The 12,207-nt window shown below is 45.0% G+C and overlaps 1 protein-coding gene across 4 annotated transcripts in view; it reads right to left on the reverse strand.

The window, feature by feature from the left end:
• The window catches only part of CHD6 (chromodomain helicase DNA binding protein 6), a 522,916-nt gene that overhangs the window by 11,278 nt on the left and 499,431 nt on the right, over positions 1-12,207 (reverse strand). For all 4 annotated transcript variants that reach the window (XM_063960191.1, XM_063960189.1, XM_063960190.1 and 1 more), the window contains 3 exons: positions 10,792-10,995; positions 9,218-9,673; positions 325-501 (listed from right to left, as the gene is read on the reverse strand). In XM_063960191.1, coding sequence (XP_063816261.1) covers positions 325-501; positions 9,218-9,673; positions 10,792-10,995 — 837 coding nt within the window. The remainder of the gene's footprint in view (positions 1-324; positions 502-9,217; positions 9,674-10,791; positions 10,996-12,207) is intronic.

A 12,207-nucleotide genomic window follows, 5' to 3' on the forward strand; every position in this document is an offset into this window, starting at 1 on the left:
ATCTTCCAGATAAAGTATAATATTTCCCACAAAGGAATATGCAGATTTATTACACTCACTTTTACAAATGCACAGTAATATTTTATAGTCTAATAATTTAAATTTCCATGGCCATAACTGACCTGGCTAGACTTGTTTCATACTTTGTTATACACCATTTATTAACTGTAGTAAACTTACAACCACTGATTTAAATAATGATTTATGTGGGTAGATCATCTTAACCTGGTTTTCATACAACAGCTTAACATGTGGCTACCACCAGTCTTGTTCTTTTTCTCTTAAGGGCAGTACAAATGACATAACATGAATACATCTACTTACACCTCCATATGTTGGTATGTCTATTGTACAGTCCGACTGTTGACGCAGCCACTCAAGGAGGCTTTTGTTAGGAATCACCTTCTCTGCCTGTACCTTAGTAGCACTAGTGGCAGACTGTGTAGGGACAGAACCATCTGTGTGAGCAGAGCCCAAATGGGTAGATTCGTCACGCAGGCCCTGTATGGAGAAGAGTAAAAATTATATACTAGTAACAGCAAAAGCAAGATTTCTACATCTCTCACTCAGTCATCAGATCATAATCATGGTAATAAAATAATTTCCGCAAATTCCAAGAAAACACCATTCACATAATTCAACTTAAATTTAAATGGCATATTGACTAGCAATAAACTCTGTGGCTCAATGGTTAAGGCACCAATAATTAGATGGCAGGGTGCAATTCCCCATTCTTCAATATATTTCACAAAATATGCACAGACTATTCAGAGTCACTAATTTATTGATAAATACAAAGTGTATAAGTTGACCTAAATGTTCTGTTTGTATGATCGGCAAAGGTCCTAGATGGCTGTGGCAGTAACGTTCACATGCTTAACTCTAGGTCTATTACATAAAAATGTTGTTTTTACTAAACTGAATCACATCCAAAATATAAAATAACTTTAGGTGACCTTCCCACAAACAAAACATACAAATGTAAGATAATGCATGTTGCTACAAGAATCCAGAGTATGAATAATGAAAGCCAATTTGTTACTAAACACCTCCTCCCCAAAGAATACAGACAAACCTGGATTTTGTTCTACTTAAATCCCTTTCTGTGATTCCATCTGGGGGACTCTGCTACCATGGGGTTGCTTCAGGGGTCTGAAGGAGCTGCCACTTAATGCAGTCTCTCTCTTTAAGACACAGGCTCTTCCCTTATATGGAATCAAAGAAATGGATTTAACGGTAAGTAGAAAAAATAAATCAGTTTCTCTTTCTACTGATCAGTGGGACGCTGCTACCATGGGCCATTCAAAAGTTGCCCCCAGGGGAGGGTATGCTCAAAACAACCTCTAAGCAGTAATTTGTCACAAAAATTAAATCTTTAGATACAAAAACATGAAAAAAAATAAGATTTTACTCACCGGTAAATCTATTTTTCGTAGTCCGTAGTGGATGCTGGGAACTCCGTAAGGACCATGGGGAATAGCGGCTCCGCAGGAGACTGGGCACAACTAAAGAAATGGTGTGCACTGGCTCCTCCCACTATGACCCTCCTCCAAGCCTCAGTTAGGACACTGTGCCCGGACGAGCTGACATAATAAGGAAGGATTTTGAATCCCGGGTAAGACTCATACCAGCCACACCAATCACACCGTATAACTCGTGATACTATACCCAGTTAACAGTATGAATATAACTGAGCCTCTCAACAGATGGCTCAACAATAACCCTTTAGTTAGGCAATAACTATATACAAGTATTGCAGACAATCCGCACTTGGGATGGGCGCCCAGCATCCACTACGGACTACGAGAAATAGATTTACCGGTGAGTAAAATCTTATTTTCTCTAACGTCCTAGTGGATGCTGGGAACTCCGTAAGGACCATGGGGATTATACCAAAGCTCCCAAACGGGCGGGAGAGTGCGGATGACTCTGCAGCACCGAATGAGAGAACTCCAGGTCCTCCTCAGCCAGGGTATCAATTTTGTAGAATTTAGCAAACGTGTTTGCCCCTGACCAAGTTGCAGCTCGGCAAAGTTGGAAAGCCGAGACCCCTCGGGCAGCTGCCCAAGATGAGCCCACCTTCCTTGTGGAATGGGCTTTTACAGATTTTGGCTGCGGTAGTCCAGCCGCAGAATGCACCAGCTGAATTGTGCTACAAATCCAGCGAGCAATAGTCTGCTTAGAAGCAGGAGCACCCAGTTTGCTAGGTGCATACAGGATAAACAGCGAGTCAGTTCTCCTGACTCTAGCCGTCCTGGAAACATAATTTTTTCAAGGCCCTGACTACGTCCAGTAACTTGGAATCCTCCAAGTCCCTAGTAGCCGCAGGCACTACAATAGGTTGGTTCAAGTGAAAAGCTGATACCACCTTAGGGAGAAACTGGGGACGAGTCCTCAATTCTGCCCTATCCATATGGAAAATCAGATAAGGACTTTTATATGACAAAGCCGCCAATTCTGATACACGCCTGGCCGAAGCCAAGGCCAATAACATGACCACTTTCCGCGTGAGATATTTTAGATCCACGGTTTTTAGTGGCTCACACCAATGTGATTTTAAGAAACTCAACACCACGTTGAGAACCCAAGGTGCCACTGGAGGCACAACCGGGGGCTGAATATGCAGCACTCCTTTTACAATGTCTGAACTTCAGGTACTGAAGCTAGTTCTTTCTGGAAGAAAATCGACAGAGCCGAGATCTGTACCTTAATGGAGCCTAATTTTAGGCCCATAGACACTCCTGCTTGTAGGAAATGCAGAAATCGACCTAGTTGAAATTCCTCTGTTGGGGCCTTTTTTGGCCTCACACCAAGCAACATATTTTCGCCATATGCGGTGATAATGTTTTGCAGTTACATCTTTCCTGGCTTGAATCAGCGTAGGAATGACTTCCTCCGGAATGCCCTTTTCCTTTAGGATCCGGCGTTCAACCGCCATGCCGTCAAAACGTAGCCACGGTAAGTCTTGGAACAGACAGGGCCCCTGCTGCCGCAGGTCCTGTCTGAGCGGCAGAGGCCATGGGTCCTCTGATATAATTTCTTGAAGTTCTGGGTACCAAGCTCTTCTTGGCCAATCCGGAACCACGAGTATCGTTCTTACTCCTCGCCTTCCTATTATTCTCAGTACCTTTTGTATGAGAGGCAGAGGGGGGAACACATAAACCGACTGGTACACCAACGGTGTTACCAGAGCGTCCACAGCTATCGCCTGAGGGTCCCTTGACCTGGCGCAATATCTTTTATAGCTTTTTGTTGAGGCGGGACGCCATCATGTCCACCTGTGGCCTTTCCCAATGGTGTACAATCCTTTGGAAGACTTCTGGATGAAATCGCCACTCTCCCGGGTGGAGGTCGTGTCTGCTGAGAAGATCTTCTTCCCAGTCGTCCACTCCGGGAATGAACACTGCTGACAGTGTTAACACATGATTTTCCGCCCATCGGAGAATCCTTGTGGCTTCTGCCATCGCCATCCTGCTTCTTGTGCCGCCCCGTTGGTTTACATGGGCGACTGCCGTGATGTTGTCTGATTGGATCAGTACCGGCTGGTTTTGAAGCAGAGGCCTTGCCTGACTCAGGGCATTGTAAATGGCCCTCAGTTCCAGAATATTTATGTGTAGGGAAGTCACCTGACTTGACCAAAGTCCCTGGAAGTTTCTTCCCTGTGTGACTGCCCCCCAGCCTCAAAGGCTGGCATCCATGGTCACTAGGACCTAGTCCTGTATACCGAACCTGCGGCCCTCTTGAAGATGGGCACTCTGCAGCCACCACAGTAGAGATACCCTGGTCCTTGAAGACAGGGTTATCAGCCGATGCATCTGAAGATGTGATCCGGACCACTTGTCCAACAGGTCCCACTGAAAAGTTCTTGCATGGAACCTACCGAATGGGATTGCTTCGTAGGAAGCTACCATTTTTCCCAGGACTCGCGTGCAATGATGCACCGATACCTGTTTTGGCTTCAGGAGGTCTCTGACTAGAGATGACAGCTCCTTGGCTTTCTCCTCCGGGAGAAACACTTATTTCTGTTCTGTGTCCAGAACCATCCCCAGGAACAGTAGACGTGTCGTAGGAACCAGCTGTGACTTTGGACTGTTTAGAATCCAACCGTGCTGTTGTAGCACTTTTCAAAATAGTGCTACCCCGACTAGCAACTGCTCCTTGGACCTTGCCCTTATAAGGAGATTGTCCAAGTACGGGATAATTAAAACTCCCTTTTTTCGAAGGAGTATCATCATTTCGGCCATTACCTTGGTAAACACCCTCGGTGCCATGTACAGTCCAAACGGCAGTGTCTGGACTTGGTAATGGTAATCCTGTACCACAAATCTGAGGTACTCCTGGCGAGGATGGTAAATGGGGACATGCAGGTAAGCATCCTTGATGTCCCGGGATCCCATGTAATCTCCCTCGTCCAGGCTTGCAATAACCGCCCTGAGCGATTCCATCTTGAACTTGAATTTTTTTATGTATGTGTTCAAGGATTTTAAATATAAAATGGGTCACACCGAACCATGCGGTTTCGGTACCCCAAACCGTGTGGAATAGTAACCCCGTCCATGTTGAAGTAGGGGCACCTTGAGTATTACCTGCTGGGAATACAGCTTATTAATTGCCTCTAGCGCAGCCTCCCTGCCTGAGGGAGTTGTCGGCAAGGCATATTTGAGGAAACGGCGGGTGGAAGACATCTTGAATTCCAGCTTGTACCCCTGAAATACTACTTGAATGAAACAGGGATCCACCTGTGAGCGAGCCCACTGATCGCTGAAATTTTTGAGACGGCCCCCCACCGTACCTGGCTACATCTGTGGAGCCCCCGCGTCATGCTGTGGACTCAGAGGAAGCGAGAGAAGAATTTTGATTCTGGGAACAGGCTGACTGGTGCAGCTTTTTCCCTCTTCCCATGTCTCTGTACAGAAAGGAAGCGCCTTTGACCCGCTTGCTTTTCTGAAGCCGAAAGGACTGTACCTGATAATACAGTGCTTTTCTTAGGCTGTGAGGAAACCTGAGGTAAAATTTTTTCTTCCCAGCTGTTGCTGTGGATACGAGGTCCCAGAGACCATCCCCAAACAATTCCTCACCCTTATAAGGCTCTATGTGCCTTTTAAAGTCAGCATCACCTGTCCAGTGTCGGGTCTCTCATACCCTCCTGACAGAATGGACATTGCATTAATTCTGGATGCCAGCCGGCAAAATATCCCTCTGTGCATCCCTCATATATAAGACGACGTCTTTAATATGTTCTTATGTTTAACAGGGTCACGACCACGCTGCAGCAGCACGATCTGCAGGTCTCAGTCTAGTACCTGAGTGTGTAAATACAGACTTCAGGATAGCCTCCTGCTTTTTATCAACAGGTACCTTCAAAGTGGCCGTTCCTAAAACGGCAGTGCCACCTTTTTTGACAACCGTGTGAGCGCCTTATCCACCCTAGGGGATATCTCCCAGCGTAACTTATCCTCTGGCGGGAAAGGGTACGCCATCAGTTACTTTTTAGAAATTACCAGTTTCTTATCGGGGGGAACCCACGCTTTTCACACACTTCATTCATTCATCTGATGGGGGAACAAAACACTGCCTGCTTTTTCTCCCCAAACATAAAACCCCTTTTATGTGGTACTTGGGTTAATGTCAGAAATGTGTAACACATTTTTCATTGCCGAGATCATGCAACGGATGTTCCTAGTGGATTGTGTATATGTCTCAACCTTGTCGACACTGGAGTCAGACTCCGTGTCGACATCTGTGTCTGCCATCTGAGTGAGCGGGCGTTTTTGAGCCCCTGATGGCCTTTGAGACGCCTAGGCAGGCGCGGACTGAGAAGCCGGCTGTCCCACAGCTGTTACGTCATCCACCCTTTTATGTAAGGAGTTGACACTGTCGGTTAATACCTTTCACCTAACCATCCACTCTGGTGTCGGCCCCACAGGGGGCGACATCACATTTATCGGCATCTGCTCCGTCACCATATAAGCCTCCTCATTAAACATGTCGACACAGCCGTACCGACACAGCGCACACACACACAGGGAATGCTCTGACTGAGGACAGGACCCCACAAAGCCCTTTGGGGAGACAGAGAGAGAGTATGCCGCACACACCAGAGCGCTATATAATGTGGGGATTAACACTATAACTGAGTGAAATTTCCCCAATAGCTGCTTGTATATATAATATTGCGCCTAAATTTAGTGCCCCCCCTCTCTTTTTAACCCTTTGAGCCTGAAAACTACAGGGGAGAGCCTGGGGAGCTTTCTTCCAGCTGCACTGTGAAGAGAAAATGGCGCCAGTGTGTCTGAGGGAGATAGCTCCGCCCCTTTTTCGCTGACTTTTCTCCCGCTTTTTTCTGGATTCTGGCAGGGGTACTTACCACATATATAGCCTCTGGGGCTATATATTGTGGTATTTTTGCCAGCCAAGGTGTTTTTATTGCTGCTCAGGGCGCCCCCCCCAAGCGTCCTGCACCCTCAGTGACCAGAGTGTGAAGTGTGTATGAGGAGCAATGGCGCACAGCTGCAGTGCTGTGCGCTACCTTGGTGAAGACTGATGTCTTCTGCCGCCGATTTTCCGGACCTATTCTTGCTTCTGGCTCTGTAAGGGGGACGGCGGCGCGGCTCCGGGAACGAACACCAAGGCTGGGCCTGCGGTCGATCCCTCTGGAGCTAATGGTGTCCAGTAGCCTAAGAAGCCCAAGCTGGCTGCAAGCAGGCAGGTTCGCTTCTTCTCCCCTTAGTCCCTCGCTGCAGTGAGCCTGTTGCCAGCAGGTCTCACTGAAAATAAAAAACCTAATTCTATACTTTCTTTCTAGAAGCTCAGGAGAGCCCCTAGTGTGCATCCAACCTCGGCCGGGCACAAAATCTAACTGAGGCTTGGAGGAGGGTCATAGTGGGAGGAGCCAGTGCACACCAGGTGACCTAAAGCTTTCTTTAGTTGTGCCCAGTCTCCTGCGGAGCCGCTATTCCCCATGGTCCTTACGGAGTTCCCAGCATCCACTAGGACGTCAGAGAAATAAATAAAATAAAAAATGGACAAATGTGCGGAGAGAGGACCAGGTGGCCCCACAAAACAACAGCTCTGCAGAAGCCCCATGATGCATGGCCAAGGAAGAACTAACCTCACTGTGCAGACACTTACTCTGGAGCAGGCTGGCCTGAGACAGAATAAGCCAGGAGAATGACAGAGCGGATACACAGTGCAATACTTTTCTTCCTCGCCCAACACCTATGTTTATTGGCACAAGGTACCAGAAGCGAATCAGAGGGCCTGATCATGAGAGTTTTCTCCACATACAGACGTTAAGTGCAGACTACATCCAAGAGAGCCAAATGCTCCTGATCCTCACAGGAAGCAGATGGGCGGAACACAGGAAAAACTATTTCCTGACTGATGTGGAAGCCAACATCACTTTAGACTGGAACGAAGGAATTGTATGCAAAGCCACCCTATGCTCATGAAAGAACAGATAAGGCACCAAGCTCAAGGTGGGTACACACTAAGCAATAAATTAAACAACGTTGCTCATTTTGACCCTTCCTGAGCGACATTGTTTACTTTATCACTTAGTGTATGCGCACCCCGCGTTAACTACCTTCGCTGTCGGACGTGCATGCAGCTCAATTTGGACTGTCATCCAAAAACTGCATGCACGGCTCGGCTGCGGCGTGACATCACGGAGTGTTATCATTTGCTTATCGCTCAGTGTAAACGTACTACCGCCGACTGCTCTGGCAGGGAAGGATACACACTAGGAGCGTTGTTCATGGAGCACATCACCTAGTGTGTACCCACCCTCAGAGACACGCTGGGCCAAGGTGATGGCCATAAGAAAGGGTGAGAATGGTAAGGAACAACCATTCCAGCTTTTGGACCAAAAAAAGTTTTGTTTAAAAACCCTTCTTTTGTTCAACCACCAGCAAAATAAACCTGTGGGAACGAAGTGAAAAAATTACCTGTTCGAAGTCATGACAGTTCCCAACCTCCATTTGGATAGCAATGGAGAAAAATCTCCGGCGCTGGGGACAACTGAGGTCAATGACATAACCTCTCTGTATGATCCCCGACATCCAGCAGTCCGTGGAGGACTCCGTCCACCTGTCGCTGAAAAGTAGGAGGCGACCTCCAACTCCAGTTCCTGACATGTTGGAAGCAATTATGTCAGGTTCTAGGCACCTTGGATAATATAACGTCTACCAGACGAGTGAGATCCGACCCAAAAAAGGCCAACCTCTGGTCACTGCCCTGCCCTGAAAGGACAGAAAAAGGAATGCAACAGAGGTCTTCTAGGTTTTGGCTTCGACAACAGAAAAAAAAACCTCAGCCTTAAGCCTACGTGTTAATCTCATCAAGCGCCGGACCAAAAAGCAGCCACTCTTGAAGGGGAGCGTCTCAAGACAACGCTTGGCCTGTCTAGTAGATCCGCATCCTGTTCTACTCCAGTTTCTACTCAAGTTTGTCTCTAAATGATACTAACCCGAGGACCGGAAGCACTGTGATGTAGCCAACTACATCACAGTTTCTGCATGTAATCCACCGGCAATGGATCAGGAGTTTTCCAAAATATTTGGAGACTATGAAAAGGTACAGTTCACTTTTCATTGTCTTAAAAACTTTTGGATCTTATCGAAGAGGTCTGGAAAACTCCTAATCCATTGCCGGCAGATTGCATGCAAAAATGGGAATAATACCGCACGGTGGATGCTCTTGTGGTGCAGTTGGACAAAACAACTAAGCTACTCTTCTATATCTAAACAGGTCGGAAACCTCGGTCGAGAAGTCTAGATCTAAACAGTCTGTGGCTTGACGAACTGTTCTGCAGAGGCAGAAGCCTCCAATCCTCACTGCCCTACTGCCACTGGTCTCCAAATGTATGCTGCGCGTCGCAGCACACATCTCCTAATGTAAAAATAAAGAAAATAATTACAAACAAAATCTAAAACTAAGAAGTAGGGACTGTCCGCAGCCCACGCACAGAAGCCTAGCATGGGCACTTAAAAGACACAGACGACTAATGGTTGCAGAGGGGAAGAGCCAGAGTTACTTTAGGTTACACTGAGTGCCAGCTCCTTCTGACCGCTCAAGTAACCCATGCAGTGTTCCCTAGATCAGAAGAGAAAAAAAAAACAACAACACATAATCGCCCATCAGTTCTACTCAGCTGTAAAAATCTTAACCAAAAGCACTGCAAAGTTATATTGTGTTTATTACTGCCATGTCCTCTTACCACAATTCCTGCATGCAGTCCCCTGTCTTTCATGAACACCAGATCCATCCCCTCAACATTTTTTCTTCTTCCTCTCCTCCTTCGCAGAGAAGACTCCTCCCTCCGCAAATTACCATTTACTATCTGTCCAGTGACAGGATGGATGAGCCCAGCCTGCAAGATTCCTGACAAGTCCAATCCTAAAGAGCTTTGTAACCCACTCATACTAGCAGCCATTTTTCCTGTGTTGCTATTGATGGAATAGGCAGAGCTGCCTACAGCAGACTGCTCTCTGCAAAGCTCCATGGCAGTCTCTCTCCATCCATTCAATGCTGCAGTGGTTCTCCCATGTGAAGTGCTGAGATGTTGTGCTCCTCGGGGCTTGGCATCTGACCTTTCGCTCTCAAACTCAAATGGTCGCCTATGTTTCCGGTCATCATTTGGAAATGCGGCAGCCGTTATTGTTTCTTGTGAATGCTATTAATAAAAAAATAAAAATATAAAGTGATTGCATCTATGAACAGTTTATATGCAATGCATCTATAGTAAACAGAAATGATGTGCATTCAAAATGCATAGCTGAGTCATCAACATTAGCGGATAAATCCTGTTTTTCAGCTTAAACCCTGTTGGGGCAATGACAACCATCACTAATTTTATAGTCCATGAGTGCCCTTTAGTTGTACAGTGGATCACGCTTCTACATACAGTTTTGGACAAATAGAAAATTTTTGGTAATCTGTAATACAATCTAGGCCACAGCCATAATCCTTTTTACATAACTATTTTAATTAAATTTGTAAGACAACCAAACAGCTAAAGGCTGCATCATTTTCTGCATTCCCTTTGCTTCCTTTCCAGCACTTGGATAAATATTTGCACATTTTAATACAAGTTTGTGACTAGGGTCTATGCACTGCTTTCGTATCAGTGTTCATTTTGTGCTTGTTTGTCAGATCTCTGTTTGAAAGTGACCAGTGATAGGATAGTCTACAGCGAATAAGATTGACATTTGCAGCAAATTCATACTTCGGTACATGAAAGTACTGATAATAGACCTGCTTAATTGTGTTATTAGGTTAGTGGGATTAGGTTAGTTGAGACAGGGCTGCATGTGGTGAGGACAGTGATATGATGAGGTAAGTGGAGGCAACCAGGAAGGCCTGAGCATTGAAAATATTACAGTAACAAATACATCAGTTTATGAAACACAGCTCGAATAACCCATTTGTTCATATAAGAAACCATTTGAGGTTGCACTGACAAACTAATCTACCCATGTATTATTATGTATACACACAGACTAGCAAAAAATCCAATAACCCGTGAAGGGTGCGAGTTGCCGTTGTGTTAAACCAGTGCTGTATCTCGCACCCCTTGTGGCCTGATCTCCGCACAATTTCAGCCCTATGGGGCTGTGAGCAGTTTTGTGTGAGTTCAGCCTACAGTAAAAAGTGTGGCTTTTGCCTCACTAACTCGCACATGCAATGTTTTCACAGGTAAGTGGATTGACCCCCAAAAAGACAAAAAAGGGATAGTCAAAACCCCAGGTTGCATTTCTGCAGTATGTTTTACATATGAATCTCCAATCTCACCTTCTGTACATGTGATCCCGGAGAGCCATTACTGTATGTTGAATTTTGTGCTTCTGCAGTGGTATAGCTGCTCCTTGGACACAGATTACTGTTTAACACGGACGGTACCATGCACTGTGCTTCAAACTGCTGGCTGGAGGATGGCCATTTCCCCTTAAGTACTGAGTGACAAATATTGTCTATCCGGTTAATAATCACTCGATCCTGCACAAAAGGAAGGGACAGCAAACAGTAATGTCATCATCATACAAATTACATCTGTAGTCAAACTCTGTTTTATCTCCTTCAAACTGGCCTTCCCACTTCATAATTTTAAACTCAAAATATACTGTAAATAGTGTGACTATAGACCAAAACCAAAGAAAATAAGTATTTATTAGCTTTTATTTATATGGTTTTACTAAGTGTCTGTAATGCCATACAGAGAAACATGAAACTGATCTTTATACATTTCTATGTGGCTAGTTCAGTAGTTTCAATGTAGAAACACATTTTCTTATGGTTTATGACATGGTGGTGAACAACACCGGTTAAAAACACAATGATGAAAAAGAGGACAACACACTGCTATGGCTATTCATCCAGATAACAAAATAACATTTTCTGGGAATGATTATTCTTTGCTATACCTACAACACAATCCATTGTAATATAAGTAATACATTTACATTATCTACAGAGCAGTAATGCTGAAAGGCTCAGAAAATAAAACACCATTGTATTTTGCCCTATTATTGTACAAATAAAGGGATCTATTTACTAAGCCTTGGAGAGAGATTAAGTGGATGGAGATAAAGGGGTCTATTTACTAAGCCTTGGAGAGATAAAGTGGAGAAAGATAAAGTACCAACCAACCAGCTCGTAACTGTCATTTTTCAAACACAGCCTGTATCATGGCAGTTAGGAGCTGATTGACTGGTTCTTTCTCTAAGGCTTAGTAAATAGACCCCAAAGTACAGGTACCAGCGAATCAGCTCCTAAATTCCACGTTACAGGCTGTGTTTGCAAAATGACAGTTAAGTGCTGGTTGGTTGGTACTTTATCTTTCTCCAAGGCTTAGTAAATAGACCCCATAGTCATTATGTAGACTTCACAATTCACGCTGGATTTTCCCATGGACAGCTTATTATGTGAAGTTGTAGTAACCTTACAGTGATCTTACATGGAATATGGGAGTCTGAGTCATCTTTCTCCCCAGTGGTATTCTTGATGCAATAGAGGTTCAAAATTGACCACTGTATTAATTAAAGGAGTATATGGGCACCCCGATCATGCACTCAATTATAGTTACAGGTAATAAAACCTAACACTCCTGCTAACATTTCAAATTGGAGCAACGTATTAAACCTATTTAAAATGCAGACACCAATCAGTGGTTGAAATTTGTATCTACTGTATGAAATGTATTGTAAAGGC

Source organism: Pseudophryne corroboree, chromosome 3 (assembly GCF_028390025.1).
Source record: "Pseudophryne corroboree isolate aPseCor3 chromosome 3, aPseCor3.hap2, whole genome shotgun sequence".
NCBI lineage: Eukaryota > Metazoa > Chordata > Amphibia > Anura > Myobatrachidae > Pseudophryne > Pseudophryne corroboree.